This window comes from Papaver somniferum, chromosome 10 (genome assembly GCF_003573695.1).
Source record: "Papaver somniferum cultivar HN1 chromosome 10, ASM357369v1, whole genome shotgun sequence".
Taxonomy (NCBI): domain Eukaryota; kingdom Viridiplantae; phylum Streptophyta; class Magnoliopsida; order Ranunculales; family Papaveraceae; genus Papaver; species Papaver somniferum.
In genome coordinates, this window is record NC_039367.1 from 85,995,721 (window position 1) to 86,016,274 (window position 20,554).

General features: G+C 35.2%; 1 protein-coding gene across 1 annotated transcript; it reads right to left on the reverse strand.

The window, feature by feature from the left end:
• Positions 1-16,351: 16,351 nt before the first annotated feature.
• Positions 16,352-19,728, reverse strand: LOC113318779 (alanine--tRNA ligase-like). Its single transcript, XM_026567027.1, has 6 exons — positions 19,452-19,728; positions 19,104-19,203; positions 18,732-18,949; positions 18,391-18,522; positions 17,264-17,329; positions 16,352-17,174 (listed from the first exon to the last, which is right to left on the reverse strand). Exons 1-5 carry the CDS (start codon positions 19,593-19,595, stop codon positions 17,312-17,314), a joined length of 612 nt encoding a protein of 203 aa, XP_026422812.1. The 5' UTR covers positions 19,596-19,728; the 3' UTR covers positions 16,352-17,174; positions 17,264-17,311.
• Between the last annotated feature and the right edge of the window lie 826 nt (positions 19,729-20,554).

Here is a 20,554-nt window from a genome sequence, read left to right on the forward strand (position 1 = left end):
ATAAACACTTACCCTAGGAATTTGAACTTATTCAGGTTGTTCTACACCTCAGATTTTTGATTGAATGTCATTTTCTACATCAATGATTCATCACATTACCGAGTGATTTTATGCCGTATGCGATGATTCTTTGACTCATTTGAAGCAATTAGTGGTAGCCTTTTTTTGAAAAGGGGGTGGTCTATTACCCTGTAAGTCATGGTGATATTATTCATCCAATTTTCACATATGGATATGATTCATTCTTTCATTGGTACAATCAAAGTGGATTAAAGTCACGGGCATAGCCAGCTATAAGTACATAATCAAGTAACATCACAGCTGTCGCTATCAACTACAATTTGAATGACCAAACCACAACCGGAGCAGGACACCATTAGATACTTATATTGTTAACATAGTCTTTGGTATAGTGTTTATTAAGCAGAGAACAAATCATCTCATCCAGCTTACTTGCTCATAAAAAGAAATATTGAAATTCTTACACGACACTCTTCTATAATGTTATATGTCTCATTAGATATTTATTTTGTTTTGTTTCATTTCATTTAAAATTTTCTTGATGTTGCATCTAAAACTTTATTCTTCAGTTTACATATTCTTAGATCTAATAAAGGCATTTTTTACCTCTTCGCTTTTGATCTGATTAAGTTTTCAAGGAGAAAAAAAAAGGTTTGATCAGGTAAATGATTTTCATGATTGTGTTTGATTTTTAATTCCACGACAATAAGATCTCTTTGATGTTATGTTTTCTTATCTGATTTAGTTTTTTTTTTTCCTTTTAATATTCCGATCGTGTGGTGTAGTCATCCTTTCTTTTGCTTTATTACCCCTCATTTAGAGTGAAAAATACACTATTTTTGAGCTGATTAGTATTTCTTTTATTATAGTCGTCACCTGTAGGACAGGGTTAATGAAGTGATATGCGGAGCTCAACTTACTGAAGAAGAAGAATCCTAAAGCTTAATTTTAACGGTGACTCGGTAAGATCGGCCGAATCCCCCTCTCTTTGTATCTTAATCTGGAAATTTCATTTCATGGGTTTTTCTTTACGACTCAGAAATTTGACATTTTGATATAAAATATTATTTTTTCTGATGAATTTCGCTATCAGTCTAATTGAAAGAAAAAAAAATTGTATTGCTTGGATCACATGTTACAGTTGATATTCATTTAATTCCTTAAGCATCAGTTGAAGCTACATTAGATTCTTAGCTTCCCTGGGCATCAGTTCCATGCTATATTAGATTCTTAGTTATTCTAAGAATTTAGGCACACATTTTATTTTTTACAATCTCCTAGAATTTTAGGCGCAAACAGAGTTCCAAAATTTCCAAGTCATGAGTAGGTCATCAAATTGTACATTGTTTGCATATTAATTGCTGATACCAAAATGGCATATTTCGTCTGTAGGGAGCTTTAAACAGTCGAATGGGGAAGTTTTTTGTGGCTTGGAGTGTAAGATTAAATGGTCATTCATGTGTAGCATGTTTTGCTCCGCTAGGTCTTCTTAGCACTACCATCTTAGAAACAAACTAATATATAGGTCTTTTACCGCAATAGTGCTTAGTTTTCTTTTGTTCCTCCGAGCCTATATACTTTCTTTTGGGCTGTCATGTGGTTATTAATTACTTCAATCATGGATTGTGGATATATCCCATTGGAGTTGGGGTTGCTGACAGTTGGAGTTGCTAATGGAACTATTATTTGCAGGAACTCACTTAAGTCTTTGCACCTGCGCTACCATCTTAATACCGAGCAGACAGTGGTAAAATGTTCAAATTATAGTATAATGCTCTTAGATAGTTAAATTTGGTGGTAGTATTTGGATATTCTTTGATCACCATCCATAATAAAAGGTATGTGTTAATGCTAACTGTAAAATACTGTAAAGTGTCCAGATGTGAAACAGGAAGGTATGCTGAAGACACAAATTATTAAGTCACCTACTAAAGTCAATTGCGACTGTGTAAGGAATTCAGTGGACCTTATATGCTATTTAAGGTTGTTGTATGATTCTATGTAGTATCCTCAATTGCGACTGTGGAAAGAATTCAGTGTACAAATTTGTACAATAACTAATCTATTATGGGTTGATTGCAATTCTTGTAGTGGTTATTCAAAAAACAGTAGACTTGGCTTAAGTTCATATTTTCCATTCAAATATTTGTTTATTACATATTTGTGATAGTTTGCAATAAATCCCATCATGCTAAATCTATTGTTTAATGTCTGCTGCTTAAATAAGATGCTTAACGAATTCAGATCGGTTGTTCAAGGGTATGATGGTATTTTCTGGAGATCAAATCATGTAAAAAGTGTACGAAATGCAAGCATACATCGGTCAATTGTCTCTGAACGAAAAACTTAAGGATGTATAACATCAACGAAAAACTTAAGGATGTATAACATCACTTTATGAAAATGTAGAAAAGGTAAGATTAAGGCGGAAATGCTGAACACCAACAACTGGAAGGAAAGATGTAACAAAACATTTGAAAACAGCACCACACTTGCAATTAGCTTTAGAAATCCAGAGACACTTGGTCTTCTGGCATAAAAAAAAGTTCATAGTCCCAACTACATCTTCCATTAATACTACCAAGAAGAATGAGACCAGGAAAGCCCCTTGAAAATCACAGAAAAAACTCAATATGGATGTAGCATTGATATCTAAAAATGTTCCTTTTCTTTAATCCTTCGAAACGATACAGGAAAATTTGAACAAGGGATAGCAGGTCCAATCTCAGCAACATCTCCAAAAGAAGAAAGAAGCTCTAGGACTACTCCAAGCAACTAAATGGGCAGTCGAAGAAAACTTTTCAGATTTCAGTGTGGAGGGCGACTCTAAAAACCTTTTTAATTATTCAAATGGCGTTCCTTCGGAGATTTCATGGCAAAACCAATCCATTACGGAGGAAGTTAAACAAGAACTTAGTCTCTGTCAAAAAAATTTAGGTTTTTTATTTGTTCTAAGGTCGATAAACAATGTGATTGACTTATTATCAAATGAAGTTAAATCTTATTGAATTATTTATGATTGGAGGAATATCCTTCCAGCTTGCATCATGCAAGCTCCGGAAGTAGATAACTCAAGTAGTCTATGCAACAATCATGTCTATTTAAATGTTGTCAATTAAGACGACAAGATAATTTCAAAAGGCATATATATATAAGTTCACTAATGGATTGGGCTATCATGCTACATTATATGTGTCGTTTGCTTAGCTAACGATAACTAGAATCGTAAGTATGTAGTATACTTTCGATATAAATTAAAATACTAAACTATGACCAATGAATTTAGTATCCATATTATAATAGAACCATTCATACTATGTCAACTTATTACCAGCATAATTTATCTTTGATTATATATAAAAGTATTTCGCATCAATATTTACGTTATTTCGCGTACTATATAGGCATGCAATCTACAAGCACAATTTAATTACAAATATAATATTGTTGTCTATATGCACAACATTGAGCATCTATGGTCTAAGAGTTGGGAAAACAAAGGATGGTCAAGATTAACCCGGGGGGCCATCCCACTTTTGGAGTCTTCCGTGGTTCATGGTATTCATGGTATTAATAATAAGAAAATAAGAAACAATGTAACATAAACGTAAACATCGTAAGCGACTGTGTTATAAACAATAACCTTTCCGTGGTTCTCTTGAAAGTAAAATCGTTTGTTTGTCGCCTACGCAAGAGTGCATTAATGAAATATTAATATGGATATACTGGGATGTTTGGAAGCTATGTCAGATGGAGTAAACACAACCTCAAAGAAGTTGAGGTGCTCACGGAAAGAATTGATGATTTTTATCACTTTCACTCGATTTTCACCAAATAAAAATATAAGTGAACCATCGTATACCCTAATATCAAACTTAATTCAGAGTGAATAACTAAATAATAGATATAGAGAACATATACATGCTGATGGTTTGAAAACTGAATTACCACCAAGAAAGAAAATTAGTGACCGGAAACTTCACAATTCCCACGTTTCGATAGTGAATGGAGATTTGTTTCAGGAAATATGAGATTACATACGTAAATACAAAATTGGAATTTCTATTGTTTCGATCGTGAATAACTATGGATAAAAGGTAATAATATACCATGATACAAAATTGATCCCTCTAGAGATAAATGAAAAGTTAAACATGGCTTGATAACGAGGTAATTAAACTTTCTATAATGATCAATCTCATGGAAGGTAAGAGTGATTGTGATGTTGATAAAGAGCAAATAACGCATCACACATCAAAAGACAAAACAAGACTGCACTTTTTAAAATACGAGTTGAAGAATTTCTTACAGGATCTAGAGCAACCGAAAGACATTGAACTTTTGTCTCATATGAACTTTAAATTGGAATTTTTCAAACACTAATTCAAAATGAAGAATATTGTATGTAAGATAATTAAGGAAAAATAAAATAAAAATATGAGTTGAAAAAGTCTAAAAATATGGATGTTAAGATTACTAAACTTGGAGGTAATCGACGAACACCAGTTCAAGAATAAAAGAGATCATGCGATGCTTGACTTCTTTACATGATGAGTTATGGAACAAAATATCCACTTCCTAGCTTCTTTGGTTGAGAACTTCTGCAATATTTGATATAACTTATATTCAGAATACCACACCAAGGGGATCCGACACTCCTATAAGGTAGTCTACCATTGTAGTCTGAAAAAGAAAAAAAATGCTATATCAAGGAACACCTAAGGAATAAAATAGAGAAAAATGGTGGTCAAAATAAAGGCAAGCAGAATAAAAGAACAAAGGATACATGGGTACCACTGTTCCATACATTTACCCTACATAATCCAATAGTATTTGAAACATATTTTAGACAAATCTTTTACCATAACGAATTATCACATAAATGCAAAAACCACCACAGTATTTTATATCTCTTACCGACGTAGTTGGTGTTTTAAAAAGTGTTTCAAATGAGTCAAACAATCATCGCCTACGGCATAAAAATCACTCAGTAATGTGGTAAATCAGTGATGTAGAAAATGACATTCAATCAAAAGTCTGAGGTGTACAACAACCTGAATAATTTTAAATGCATAGGGTAAGTGTTTTATTTCCAAGTTTTTTCTGTGGATCTTTCACATGTAGCAACAACTAAGAACCCAATACTGTACCCCGTTGTTTGTCAAAGAAAAATAAATAAATCTAATAATGATTCAATATCTTAATCAAAAGAGTGAAGGTTAATTAGATCTTAATAAGCAGAACAATACATCATACACATCAAAATAAGATGCCTCAAAAGAAATCAAAATAAGGACATGATAACATTCACCGGTTAAATTTCTCAATCAAAAGAATACTTGACCAAGCATAATTTGGTCTTTATAAGGAGAAAAAAAAACGTGAAAATACTAAGAACATGAGTTCAGTTAGTGTAAAGATTAAGAGAGCAAACCCTATAAAAGTTCATAGTCCCAACTGCATCTTGCATTAATACTACCAAGAAGAATGAGACCCGGGAAGCCCCTAGAAAATCACAGAAAAAACTCAATATGGATGTAGCATGGATATCTAAAAATGTGCCCGCAGGTTTTCTTTAATCCTTAGAAACGATGCAGGAAAATTTGAACAAGGGATAGCATGTCCAATCTCAACAACATCCTCGAAGCAGAAGCTCTAGGACTACTCTAAGCAACTAAATGGGCGACTATAAAAACCTTTTTAATTATTTAAATGGTGTTATTTCAGAGATTTCATGGAAAAACCAATCCATTATGGAGGAAGTTAAACAAGAACTTAGTATGTGTCTAAAAAATTTAGGTTTTTTATTTGTTCTGAGATCAACAAACAATGTGGCTGACTTATTAGCGAAGGAAGATAAGTTTCTTTGAATTATTTATGATTGGAGGAATGTCCCTCCATCTTGCATCATGCAAGCTCTGGAACTAGATAACTCAAGTAGTTTATGCAACAATCATGTCTATTTAAATGTTTTTAATGAAGACGACAAGATAATTTCAAGGCATATATATAAGTTCACTAATGGATTGGGCTATCATGCTACATTATATGTGTCGTTTGGTTAGCTAACCATAACCAGAATCGTAAGTATGTAGTATACTTTCAATATAAATTGAGATACTAAACTATGACCAATGAATTTAGTATCCATATTATAATAAAATCATTCATACTATGTCAACTTATCTTTGATTAGATATAAAAGTTTTTCACATCAATTTTTACGCTATTCGCGTACTATATATGCATCCAATTTACCAGCATAATTTATATTTGATCAAATGTATAAGTTTTTCGCATCAATTTTTTATGTTATTTCGCGTACTATATAGGCATGCAATCTACAAGCACAATTTAATTACAAATATGATATTGTTGTCTATATGCACAATATTGAGCATCTATGGTCTAAGAGTGAGGAAAACAGATGATGGTAATCCGAAGAGCCATCCAACTGTTGGAGTCTTCCAAATCTAATTTTTAAAATGTAGTATATAGTCATAAGAATCACATGTACACTTTGGGCGAAAACGAAAAAAGAGACGATTTTTTAACTATATACATTTATAATCGAGAAAAAAAAACTTTTCTTAATGGTATTAATAATAAGAAAATAAGAAACAATGTAACATAAACCTAAACATCGTAAGCGACTGTTATAAACCATAACCTTTGCTTGGTTCCCTTGAAAGTAATACTGTTTGTTTGTCGCCCACGCAAGAGTATATTAATGAAATATTAATATGGATATACTGGGATATTCGAAAGCTATGCCAGATGAAGTAAACACAACCTCAAAAAAGTTGAGGTGCTCAAGGAAAGAATGGATTATTTTTATCAATTTCACTCGATTTTCACCAAATAAAAATGCAAGTAAACCATCACATACCCTAATATTAATTAGTACTTAATTCAGAGTGAATAACTAAAGAATAGATGAATTACCACAGAAAAATAAAATTAGTGACCGGCTTCACGGTTCCCACATTTCGATAGTGAATAGAGATCTGTCTCAGGAAATATGAGATTACATACGTAAATACAAAATTGGAATTTTTATTATTTCGATCGTGAATAACTATGGATAAAAGGTAATAATATACCATGATACAAAATTGATCCCTCTAGAGATAAAAGAAAATTTAATCATCGCTTGATAACGATGTAATTAAACTTTCTACAATGATCAAGCTCATGGAAGGTAAGAGTGATAGTGATGTTGATAAAGAGCAAATAACGCATTACACGTCAAAAGAGAAAATAAGACTGCACTTTTCAAAATACGAATGGAAGAATTTCTTGCAGGATCTAGAGCAATCGAAAGACATTGAGAGAATTAAAACTTAACAATTTTAAGAAGATTGTAAATAGGAAATAAAAAAGGAAAATTAAAAGATATTGAATTTATGGAATATAAACTCTTTAGGGAATCTAATTATTGGAGCCAAATATATTGTCTTTTAAAAGGAACGAAGGATATATTTGTTTTCTTTATTGTACAAATTTCTTTAATATTTTAGATTAGGTCCCATTGATATGCATTTATGAATATATAGTTATAATAGAGAGTTCATTGAAAAATACGCCTATAAGCAGAAGCTGAACACAATTTTGAGACTAACATAAATGGAATAGAAGACGTTTTTTCTGAAACAGAGGCAATATTATAATGGATTATTTGCCTATAATCCATTATATACCTCATAATGGGTTATGTATGTGTTTGGTAACCATTATAATAATTGATTATTTTAATTTCAATTAAAAAAAACATTATTTTCAGCGACCAAAAAAAGTAGTTTTTAAAATTATTATAATCACTTATTTTTCTAATAAAACTGAGTTGGGTTTTTTCTTTTTATTTTCTCTAAACTGTCAAGAGAGATTTCAAAAAAATAGGGGACCTGTAAAAAGATTTCAAATCATTGTTTTTCATCTCATTTTCAAAAGCATTTTTCAAAGATAATCAATTATTTGAGAAAGGTGTTTGTGCAAATGTACATTTTGATTGCTTAACAAACAATTGATGTTGTTGTAAAACTTCAAAAACTACAGATAAGTGCTCCAAATGTTCTGACATGTTCTTACTATAGATCAAATATCACGAAGAACACCCGAACAAAGTTTCTTAAGTAAGGCCTGAAAATATGATTCATCAAACTATGAAATGTGGCTGGTGCATTTGAAAGTCCAAACTGCATAACCAGAAATTCATAATGACCATCAATAGTTCAAAAAGCAGTTTTAGGAATGTGTCCTTTGTATAATCTTATCTGATAATATCCAGAGCGTAAATCCAGTTTTGTAAAAATGCATGCTCCATGAAGTTCATCTAGTAATTCATCGACAATTGGGGTAGTAAATCGATCTTGGATTGTTAACTTATTTAAAGCTCTATAATCAACACACATGTGCCATGAACCATCTTTCTTTCTAACCATTAATGTAGGTGAAGAAAAAGGACTGGAAGAAGGACGTATCAAACCTGATTGTTGCAGCTCAGAAACTATTTTCTCAATTTCATCCTTCTGAAAATGTGGGTATCGATAAGGTCGTACAGTGACTGGAGAAGAACCAGGTACTAAAATAATATGATGATCATGAACTCTTGCAAGAGGAAGTAATTCTGGAGTCTTGAAGATATCAGCAAAATCTGAAATTAGCCGTTGAATCTCAGGTGGTATTGTTGGAGGAGGAATGATTGAAGTATTAATTTCAGATAAATGTAAGAAGACACCATAAGTTTCTTTTTGAAGTAATCGTTGTAGTAGTATCCAACATCATTAATGTGGAAGAATTATTACAAAGTAATTGGATATTTGCGCTGCCAAATCTGAACTTCATTAAGGGTTTCTCAAAACACCAAGGTATTGGTCCTAAGGTACTTAACCATTGTACTCCTAAAACAACATCACAACCACTAATATTCAATACGTTAAAATCAGCCTGGAATTGATGATCTTGTAATTGAAATGGCACGTTCAAACAAAGACCATGGGTGCTTATTATACCCCCATCACCAACTGTAACACTCAAGGGTTTAGTTGGAGAAGTAATACGAAAACCACAATGCTTTTCCATAAATGGACTCATAAAACAATGAGTTGCACTAGAATATATTAAGAAGGTAAGTGGTTGCTCTTTGGAAAACCCATTGATTCTCATTGTTGAAGGATTAGTCATTAGTGAATGAAAAGATATTGAAGGATCGTCTATCTCTGTAGTAGAACTTTCATCAGTAAGTGAAACAACAAGTTGTTCAACATCGAGTGACTCAGAATTTTGAGGACCATCTAATAATAGTAAGCTAGGCTTCTCACACACATTCTCAGGCTGGAAAAGTTTGTCACAATTAAAACAAGGCCGTTTTTCTCGTTTCTCCTTCATTGCTTCCCATGAAAGCTTTTTATAACCTGGAGGTAAAGGGGTTTTCTTTATCTGGGGATTGGAAGGGTTATATTGTTTAAACTGGTTGGAACGTGGTGTAACAAAACCTCCTCTTGGTTTAGTGCTTTCTTGAAGGATGGGGCCAAAGTAGGTGGTTCAAGTAGTTTAAACATAGAACCAACCTCAGGTTTCAAAGAATGGATAAACAGATTTATCAAGTGTGATTCAGGAAAGTCTACAAAATTCAAAAGACGTTCAAATTCATGGATGTGATATGTAATCGTACCTTTCTGTTTAATGGTGCTAATTTCCATTTTAGCATCAACAAATTTGTCAGGAGAAAATAGTTCACGAACTAGAGAACAAAATTGGGGCCAAGTTGGATTTATAATGGTGGTGCGCTTCCAACGAAACCATGCATTAGCATCTCATTTAAGGTGAGCAACAACAAGTTGAACCTTCATATTATTAGCAATGGTGTGCCAAGAGAAATACTATTCATCTTGAAATAACCATCCATAAGGATCATCCCCATCAAAAGAAGGAAACTTCAGATTAATAGTTGGTGCACGACTTGGTGTTTCAAGAATTCCAACACCATTAGTATGGGTTGTACGATGAGTATGATCAGGAGAAATACCATCATTGGTTTTAATCTAAGGAAGAAATTCCTAAAATATATCACGCAACGAATTTTTGAGTTCTGACCTGATGGCTTGAGTCAAACTTTTTGTAAGAGACTTTTTGTGTGGATCAAGATCAAGTTTCCGATTAGCTCTATCATCTTCACGAGCTAATTTTTCCTCTGTACGAAGTTGCTTAACTGCAGCTTCATCCAACTCGCGATATTTGGTGATAGTGTCTACCAATTTATTAATCTTCTCAGTAATGCGTTTAATACCAGTGTTGAAAAGATGTATTTCTTCGGTGTAAGTCATTGTAGAAAAGAAAAAAAAATTGGTCGAGAATTGGGCTAAGATCTAAACCTGCTCCGAACCAGGTGTTAGGGTTCTTGACCAAACACTAGGTATACATTAAAGAAAGCTTAAAAACCCAAGAGAAACCTTTTGGATTGGAGGTTAACCACCTTAAGAGAATAAGAATTTGAGACAGAGAATAAAAAGAGTTTAAGAAAAAAACTGAGTTCTATTAAAATTGTATGTCTTAAAACAATCATGAATCAATTATTTATAGTTTTACTTACTTGGTGAACACGGAAATAAAATGCATTAAAAGAATCTAACTCAAACTAGGAAACAACAAACTAAATATAGTAAATCTAAATAAGGAAAAAAGGTGTATATTGTTGGTGTCGCAACACTCTGTTTCTCTCTCCGGCGACCATGATTCTTCTCTCTTTGTTGATTGAAAGCCATCTTTATTCACCGTATTCACCATGGTTTTCCCTAGATTCCTTTTATTTTTTGTTTTCCGGTTGATTTCCTTTCCACGGTGTTGTTTTTTTTCTTTTCTTCGCGGCACCTTGTTTTGTTGTTTTTCGTTTTGGAGTTTCAGTTTATTTCTTTTTTTCTTTTAGAAATTATATTCAGCTTTCATGGATAGGGAAACTAGGGATTCCTATTCCAGGTGACAGTCGATAACAACCCACCCTTCCTAGGGGCTTGAGGACTATTCTTATTCATCTCTCGTTACAGTAGATACTGCAATCAACAATGGCTTCTGCCATTTCCCTTGCAAGGGCTTTGATGTTTGTCCTGATGGTGTTAATGGAAGGGGTTATGCCAAAGGATTATTTTTGAGACATTTACAAGATCGACACCTCTCTTCTGAAGATAACAAGGCCAACTGTAGGGAGCTGATTGTCAAGAATCTGCAGATACACCATGCCTGGGAGAGGGTTCTTGGTTATCTTCTAATGTGGCTGTTGTAGATGTATGCATCTACATGCCTGGAAAATTACATGTAGGGGGCGGGAAGGAATTGTTCATGGGGATGTTTCTGCAGGGAAATCAACGGCGCAGTAACAGATTTTCTCATTACGGTTTTGCTAAGCCTGTTGAGGTAGGTGTTGACTGTTTGGAAACCTTAGTTGGTGCAGTTTTTGATGTTTCTGCGGGAGATGGATGTGATGATGTTGCAGAGACTGTTGGGATACCTATAGACTTTCTAATGCTGCATTCCAAAGGCAATCACCACAGTGACTAGCATTCTTCATCAATGCCGTCTACCCTTTTCAAGATCGCTGAAAACTTGCCATGACAAGGTTATCGGAAACCCTACCAACCCGACTGCTTGGATGCAGCTTATTCTTTTTCTTATCTGCACTCTAGCTCTATACAGACCGAGGAATTCAACTGAGGATAAATCTGGTAATCGGAAACTTCTACTGTTATTATCATTAACCATTCTTCATATGTTTGGAAGGAGGCCAACGAATGTTTCACTCTGATTAAAAAGATGATACAACTTCCATTCCGTAGAGTGTCTAATAAAGAAGATGTGAAGAATCATGGCATATCTAATATGACAGCTTTCCTTAAGAAAATAAGTTGTGGTCATTTTTCTGCCGCTATTCGTGTGCTTTCCTCCAATGCAGTTGCACCATGTAATCACCAAACTTATGAGAAGTTGCAAGATAAATATCCAGCAACGCCTCCTTATGCTATTCCTTGTGACGATGTTGTAGTTGATACAGTTGTGGTGGAGTGCTAGGCAGTTCTTTGGGCTATTAATAGCTTCCCGGTACATCTTGCCGACGATATGGCCTGCGGGCGCGACATTTAGTTGATGCGTTGAGTGGGGCGGCGGAAGCTGTGGTAGAAGAATTACTCGCTTATACTACAGGGGTTGTTAATCTTTGGTTGGATGGAAAACGCCCTACGGAGTTGGGTGAATTCATAGCTAGTGCGCCCTTAACACCGTTACTCAAGCCTGGAGCCGGCATTAGGCCCATTGCAGTTGGAACAGTTTGGCGTAGATTGGTTTCCGAAGTGGCTGCTTTCTCCGTCGGAAAGATATAACTTCTTATTTAGGTGATTACCAATTCAGAGTTGGTGTACCTTCCGGGGGTGGGGGTGGGGTGGGGGGGAATATTTTTCATGCTGTAAATGGCCTAATTGAGCTTAAAGGTCACTCGGACACGATGTCGATGCTACTCATTGACATATCTAATGCGTTCAACATGGTGAGCATATCTCAGCTCATCAAAGAGGTTCGTCTTCATTGTCCAAGTATTTCTCGTCGGGTTGAATTTTGTTATTGCATGCGACCTGCTAAGCTCTACTACGACCAATATATTTTGTCTTCTGCTCTGGGAGTCCAGCAGGGTGACCCTCTCGGTCCCTTGTTATTTTCTTTGACTCTTCACCCTCTAGTGAAGACTATTGCTTCCAGTTGTAAACTCGATTTGCACGTCTGGTACCTTGATGATAGTATAATCATTGGTGATACACTTGAGGTGTTCAAAGCCTTGCGCATAATAGAAAATGAAGGACCAGGTAGGGGTTTACACCTCAATATAAAGAAAACGAAATTATTTAGGCCTTCTATTGATCTTAGAAGTACCATTGATGGTGTTCTCCCTCATGATATTGGTAGACCGTCTAATGGTGTTAAACTTTTGGGTGGTCCTGTGAGTCTAGATTCGAATGTTATTACTGATATGATGTTGAACAGAGCGAACAAGACTGTTCAACTTATGTGTTCCATCAAAAAACTCAAGGATCCTCAAAGTGAGATGCTATAACTTTGCAATTGCACCGATGTTTCTAGATTATATTTTGCTTTGTGAACTACCAATCCGGCATCCCTTTAACAATCCACTGATATTTTCGATGATCGATTGCTCAAGTACTTGAGACTTCTTGTCATTGGTGATGGCTCATGTTTTAGTCCTTTACATCAGAGATTGGAGACCTTGCTCATCAAGGATGGTGGATTGGGCATCTATACCATGGAAGAAACCCGCACCTACGGTTATCTTCCTTCTCATACTCAGACGGCCTCAGTGCAAAAGGTGATCCTTGGTAACTTATCCTCAACAAACAAAGGTTTTGCTTATTAGTTGGCTCTTCAGAACTTCATTCAGGTATGTGGAATACCTTCTTCTTATTGAGTCGATGATACTACCCCTCCCCCCCTTTCCATGCACTCTCTGGCAGTTACTTATTTTGATGCAACTAAGAAGAAAGTCCCCGACCAATTTTCTATGTCTGCAAGATATTCCATTCTGTGGAAGTGTACCAGAGTTAAGCATGCACAAGATTATTTATTAGTTGTACGTATTAGTGGGATTAATCAATGTCTCGGGACGAGAAAGTTCAGAGTTGTTCTTTGCTACCATCTGGGCATCCCATTTTTTGTTGAGAATGGTTTATGCATCAAGTTGCAACAGTCATATGGATATTTTTGGAGATCACGCGCTTCATTGTGCTAAGGATGTTGGACCTAAGTTTCGACATGACTTTCTACGCAATGCAATCGATGAAATTTGTTATAAGGATGGTGTACATGTGCGTAAGGATGTTTCCCTCGGGTTCTGAATATTGTCAATGTTTTATATGTTCTTCTCCACAAATAAAATCACAAAAACACATCAAAACTTATAATAAGGAAAATAAATCATGCATTACAAAAGAGCCAAAATCTATACGGGTTTAGTTTGTTTATCTGGGTTATCGGTATTACATCTTGGATTGTTATTTCCCTGTTCGTTAATTCGCTAGACCTGACCTGGCTATCGAACCCTATCATGGTAACATCTGAGACATACTTCAATTTTCCTATATCATCTGCACAAAAAAACTCTGATTGTTATTTCCCTCTTTGCCAATTCGCTTGTCCTGTCTTTGATATCGAACCCTACCATGATAACATCTGAGAAAGACTTCAATTTTCCTATAGCATATGCACACAAAAATTCTGTAGGTACCCAAGAACACTGTTAAGCGCCACAAAATCAACTTAGCGAAGCTTGTGACCTAACTTAGGGAAGCTTGTGACCTTCTCAAACGTTCTGTTTTCTGTCTACATGCTTCAACTTCTTCCTACTTTCTTCTTGCTACTTTAGTTGCAGAAATTAAACCTACACCTAAAAAACGAGGACGAATATCAATTCCATCACAAATAATAATTAAATTTACAAATTGTAGACATGAAGATTATAATAGTCCTCACCATATCCATTAAGATGATTTGAATATTAATTTACAAAATATGATGTCTTTCCTCTTTTAGATAATTCGTATTTAAAAACAACATCAATGAGACAAAAAAACATAATCAAACCCATAAAATTAAACAAACATCTTAGCCAAAACCTATTCGAACAAAAAACAGATACAAACTACTTCAAGACGTGGGATTTCGGTTGAAATTGAGACAGAAGCTTGGATTTGATGCAAAAAAAAACTTTGAATTAGGGTTTCCAAGAAAAGTTCCTGGAGATGCAGAGAGAAAAAAATAAGGGAAAGCTTGGTAAGAAGTTCATTTTTTTTTGTCAAAGCACGAAGAATGTCAGGGCGGTCCCAATCTTTCCTGACCTTCGAAGTCAAAAACCCATTCGGACGACGGGAACCGCATGATGGGCCTCTCTGCTCAATCATGTACACTCTTTGTCTCTTTCATCACAAAGACAAACACCACTATTTTTTATGACAATGATTATGTTTCTCATCACCGATATATATTCGGGGTAGAGGTGTAAATTGGAACGGGCCATCACATTTATGGCACAACACAACACATTAAAATTCAAACACAGCACGGTGTAGCACGTGACCGGCTCAGCACGAGCACAACAAGTTTGTTTAATGTCTGTGTTGTGCCATACAAATAGGCACATCGGTACAGCACAACACGTGGCACGTGTTAGCATGCAGCACAACACGACACGCAAAGAAAGCACGCCACGTCATGCGTAAAATACTACACAATACATCACATTTGATGCATATTTCACTAAAGAATCATTGTTTTAACCAATTTCTGACATTTTATTTTCGTTATGCTAAATTATTTAATATAATAATACATGTACTAACTAAAATATCTCAAAAATATTTGTTTTGGAAAACATAAAATAAGTGTGCTAGCACAACACAACACAACACGGCATAGCCTGTTTATGTATCTGGCACAACACAGCACATCACGTCATTAAGCACAACACAACATGGCACGTCTGAATCTCTGGCACAGCCCATCACAGCACGCTAAGCACATGAATTCGTGGGTTGGGATGTATCGGGCCGACACGTTTTACACCTCTATTGGGGGTACATAGTAGCTTACGCTTTCGATGGTGTAGGAAGATAGGATAAGAGGGTTGCAGATAAAAGGGTACCATTAGTGTTTTTAGGGGTATATACAGGAGCACCCTTTTCTTAAGAGTGTTTGTAGTCTCGGTGTCTCTCTTTTTCTTTTAGGGAGTGTTTGTAGTCGTATCTTTAGTAGTATATATCCTTCCACCAAAAGCCAGATTCATTTATTTCTGTTTTTCTTAGGGTTTTGTTCCTACATTATTGTGGTTGCATTGTTTCCGTTTGTTCCGTAGCTTAGGTGATTTTTCATCTCGCTTTGTACTTGTAATCTTCGTTCGCGTCTTTAACGTCTTCGTTCGTGTCGATAATTGTTCAGCGATAAAATGAATAATTACTCCATAATCCGTGAATTTGATTCTTGATAATCTGTATTTTTTTTTTGTGCAATGTGCATGATTTCGTTAGTGCAGGTGCTTAAGGTTTTTCGTGTTCCGTTGCTGTATACCTGAAAATTCTTATGTTTGTGATTCTATCCACTGGAGATATTGTTGAATAACCAGAGATAAGTAAAAGTATCTAGAGATGACTATTTGGTTTCAACCTGGTGGTATTTTAGATGCAATCAGTATCAAATTTCGGGTTTGGAATTTATCTACTTAGCAATGTGGTCCAGTTCAGAAATAAAAAATAAAAAAAAAACTAGGCAGCCTGGGAAACAAAGCTTTGAAACAGTAAAATATCTTCAATATTATAGCTTCTTTTCCTTCTAATCAATCATAGAAGAACTATCAGTGGTACCAAAATTTTTAAAATCCACTATCAAGTGGTAATCATCCCAAGCATCAACTACTATCAGTTCTGATCAAAAAAAAAGTTTGTAAGCATCTTAAGTATCAAACGAGGTAGGTTCTCTTCTTGGATTAGCATCAACTACTTATCTACTTCTTGGACTTCCACAGCCTGTGGTAAGGTTTATTGTTCTTTTCATCTGCAAGGCGGGTTCTGACATCCTGCTGAATACTCAGGGGTAGCTCATTGATGTCCTTGTATTCATGCATTCCATTATACCTTAAACGCGCCAGTTGATTTGCAATTTCATTGACCTCTTCGTATGCAGCAAATACTGTGACGTTATGCTTCCTGACTAACATCTGCATTTCTCTATAAATGGATTCGATGTGGAGTGTTTTACTCATCGCTTTATCCTTTACAGCTTTACAGTCAGTCTCAATCACAATAGGCAGAAACCCATGCTCCTTAGCATAGAGAATAAGTTCAGACACACCTTTGGCCTCGGCCAGAGGGATGGTTGATGCTTGGATTTCTTTGTTGTAGGCACGCACATATTCTGCTTCATCATCACGAATAATTCCTCCAACCCAAGCGAGATCAGTCCCGTCCTTATAACTTGCGTATGTATTGCCTTTATAAATCCTTTAGGTGGATACTTCCACCAAACCCTGAAATACTTATGAGGCACGCTTGCATATAACCGGACTGGTTGTGAACTGAAAGGATTAGACTCCCCGATAGTAGATACATATACTGCATATGCAACAACAAGATTAGGACAAAGAAACCTCACAGCTGAAGTAAGCTGCAGAAACAATTAAAACAAGACGGATACAACATACCTCTAGTATGACCCATAAGATGACCAATTGGAGCTCTGAGAACAGTCGTCAATGCAACAAGTGGTTCTTGTATCACAGATAATATGAATTAGTGCAATGCATGATATGAATTAAGCAATAAACATGGATGAATAAGCAATATAACAATACACAATACCGAACATGTTTCGAATAGGATTTCCTTTGTCAACAAACTCAAGACAGATAAAAAAGACAGTGATAGGAATATTAATTTATGTCCAAGGGCAAGACAACGACCCATAAGATTCTTCTTAATGTCCTTATTATACAACAGATGGTCCACACGTTTATTGTAACAGAAGTGAAACCAGAAGTAAAGTTAGTTAAACCACCTCACGAAGTGGTTACAAATGTGATTACTTAGGGAAACATTAAAGGCAAAGGTATACATGAACTCAAGATAGCACTTCAACATATTGATCAAGGTTTAACCATTGGTAATACATACAACTTCGTTGTCTATCATCGGCACAGAGAATACTATGTGAAGATATTACTAAAAGGAAAGAGATGGTTCTAGATGAGTCTCATTTTTGTCTTCCATCGTAACTTATCTCTGAAAGCCTAATTATTAATTTAACGTTGTTAGGATGTAAAAGTAACAACATCCTAATAATCCTATGAACAAGTGCCAACAACAAAGTTGGTGAATATAATCAACAACAAGAATAACATATGAACTAGCATTTTTCAATTTACATAGATATAGCAATGTATTCTGCAAATGGAATATCCAGTATCTAGAACCATGATATTTATCAAGGCTGTAATTAACTTGAAAGACAACAAAAACAATTAAGCTTTTGTTGGTTCAATGACATGTAAAAAATCAAGAAAGTTTGAACGGCTAAAGCTTATGTTGGTTCGTCAATGACTTAAGAAAGTCTGAACGGCTAACTTAACATATCAAAACTTTAAAAGGTGTTACAATCTCACTTCGGGGTCCCAAATTTGCACTGGCATCATGATACATTAACATGAAACAGTCAATGTAACTGCAGTGAAGTGTGACACTGGTCTTTTGCATTCCTTTTTTTGGCAGAAATCATGTGAACCATGAGCATTTTGTCTACACTGAAGACATGTTACATCTACTTGAAACATACCTTGCGCCCAAAAGGCAAGCCTGGAGAAAATTCCAGCCCTATATCCCTTGCTTCATCATTACCTTCCAGGCTCAATTTCTCGTCACAACCAAAATACATGGCACATATACGGTCAGCGGGTAGTTTACACACCTGATCATCAAATATCATTAGCTAAGTACCAAATTCTCAATCTTCCATAAATATTACAAGAGAACCAAAAAAATTCCCAGCATAGCATGTGTTCAGTCACTGAGCAAAGAAACTAGAAAAGCATACAAGAAAGCCTATTCCATCAAAACAAGCATAATGAAACAGAAAACGTTGAAGCACTAAAACTCTACAAGTTCCACCGAGCAAACCTGTGTGAGAAGCTCCAATGCCCATGAAATAGCTTGAGATTTGAAGCAATCTCCAAAGGACCAGTTACCAAGCACCTCAAAAAATGTTCGATGATGAGTATCTTTCCCAACATCATCCAGATCATTATGCTTCCGACCAGCATGAATACGCTTTGGAGTACTAAAAGTATTGTCCAGAATACCAGTTCCTAGGAAAATTGCTTTGAACTGGTTCAGGCCTATAAAAACCATATCATGTTATGAAACCACAATATCCATGATAAAGAAATAATATACTAAAGGATAAATCCAGCTCTCCCCTAAGATTTTGTTTGAGTACATAGCATCACAATCACATACAACATATATTTACGTAACTGAAATCAAACCCACCTTCTCGTTGAGGATCAGAAAGAAACTTCCCATCGAAAGGATCCTCGCCTTTACCCACGCAAGTTGATTGCCTCAAGCCAACAGCAGTCGTATGGAAGACCTGCGGCAGAAAGATTTAATCAAAATACACATCGCATTCTAACTTATGAGGTTTTTATTTCATATTATGGGCATAGAAACATCCAGATCTACAAAAACATCAGCAAAGAAAGATTGAAAAAAAAAACAAAGTAAAACCTAAACCCAATTTTCAAATCTTAACTAAAATAACTTGCAAATCAACAAACCCTAAAATGATCAAAACCATAATAAAAGAACAAAAACATAACCTAAAACCCCTCATGTTACCTTCTTAGTGTCATAGTCATCAACGAAAACAGCAGGAGGCCGAAATGTAGTGATGAAATGGCGAGATTGATAAGAGAAACGCGATGATGAGAACAATGAGGTCTTCGAGTTTACTCTTGAAATCAAATATCCTACTCTGTACATTTTTTTACAGTATCTCTTTGCTTTTAGACCTTCTTCCCGTTTTCCTTCCCAATTTTCTTTCTCTGTTTATGAAGACGAGAAAGAGAGGAGGAAAGGAACAACAACGTGAAATGGTGCGATGAATGAAGGAAGTGGTAAAATAAATAAGTGTCGGAAATGGGCTTACTTCCTCTTCTGAAAATAAAAGCCCGATTAACACGGGAGTTTTTGATGGGGCGGAGAATAATAGAAAACTTTCCTGAACACTTTCTTTTTTGATTTTGGATAGGATATTCCCGGCGTCATTAGGGGCGATCCTGGAAGAATTAGGGACGACTATTTTATTCCCAACTCATTGATAAAGTTATGGGATGTCCAAATTTATGAAAATTACCTAAATATCCTTAAACAATCGGTAGTTAGTAAAGTGCCATTACCTACCGATTACTAATATTACAAATCTTCTGGCCGTTAGCAATCGGTAGTTAGGGGAAGTTCATGAATAAATTTATAAACTACCGATTATTCTAGTTCCCAAATTCGAAAAACTTGATATTTTAGCAAAAAAAAATGTTTGGGCAACATAATAATCGGAGGTTACGTTACCTTATTGACCTACTGATTACTAGTTTGTTCAAGAATGGGTTATTTCCATAATCGGTATTAACATATTATATCTACCGATTGTTTAAGTATAAAACTCAAAATTTTATCCATTCTGGAAAAAAATTAAATTGGGGCAACCATCTATAATCGGTAGCAAATGAACATCATATTCCTACCGATTATATAATTGCCGACCTAACCTTTGGGCGATTAAAACTGAAAAAACGGGGTTCTAACAACACCACCCTATATTTCTCTTAGCAATCTGTATGGACTAACTCCGAAATAGTTTCTAGCGAATCAACTAGACAATCATACTCAATCTAGGTAAAAGTATCTCAGAGGGTTAATATCTCTCTCTTGTTTTGATTTAC

Coding starts and splice junctions, on each gene's coding strand:
- LOC113318779 (XM_026567027.1), bottom strand. CDS start 19,595: ATGTACAGAGTAGGATATTTGATTTCAAGAGTAAACTCGAAGACCTCA. Junction 18,950..19,103: donor TTCTGATCCTCAACGAGAAG/GTGGGTTTGATT, acceptor TGGTTTTTATAG/GCCTGAACCAGTTCAAAGCA. Junction 18,523..18,731: donor CATTGGAGCTTCTCACACAG/GTTTGCTCGGTG, acceptor TTTGATGATCAG/GTGTGTAAACTACCCGCTGA.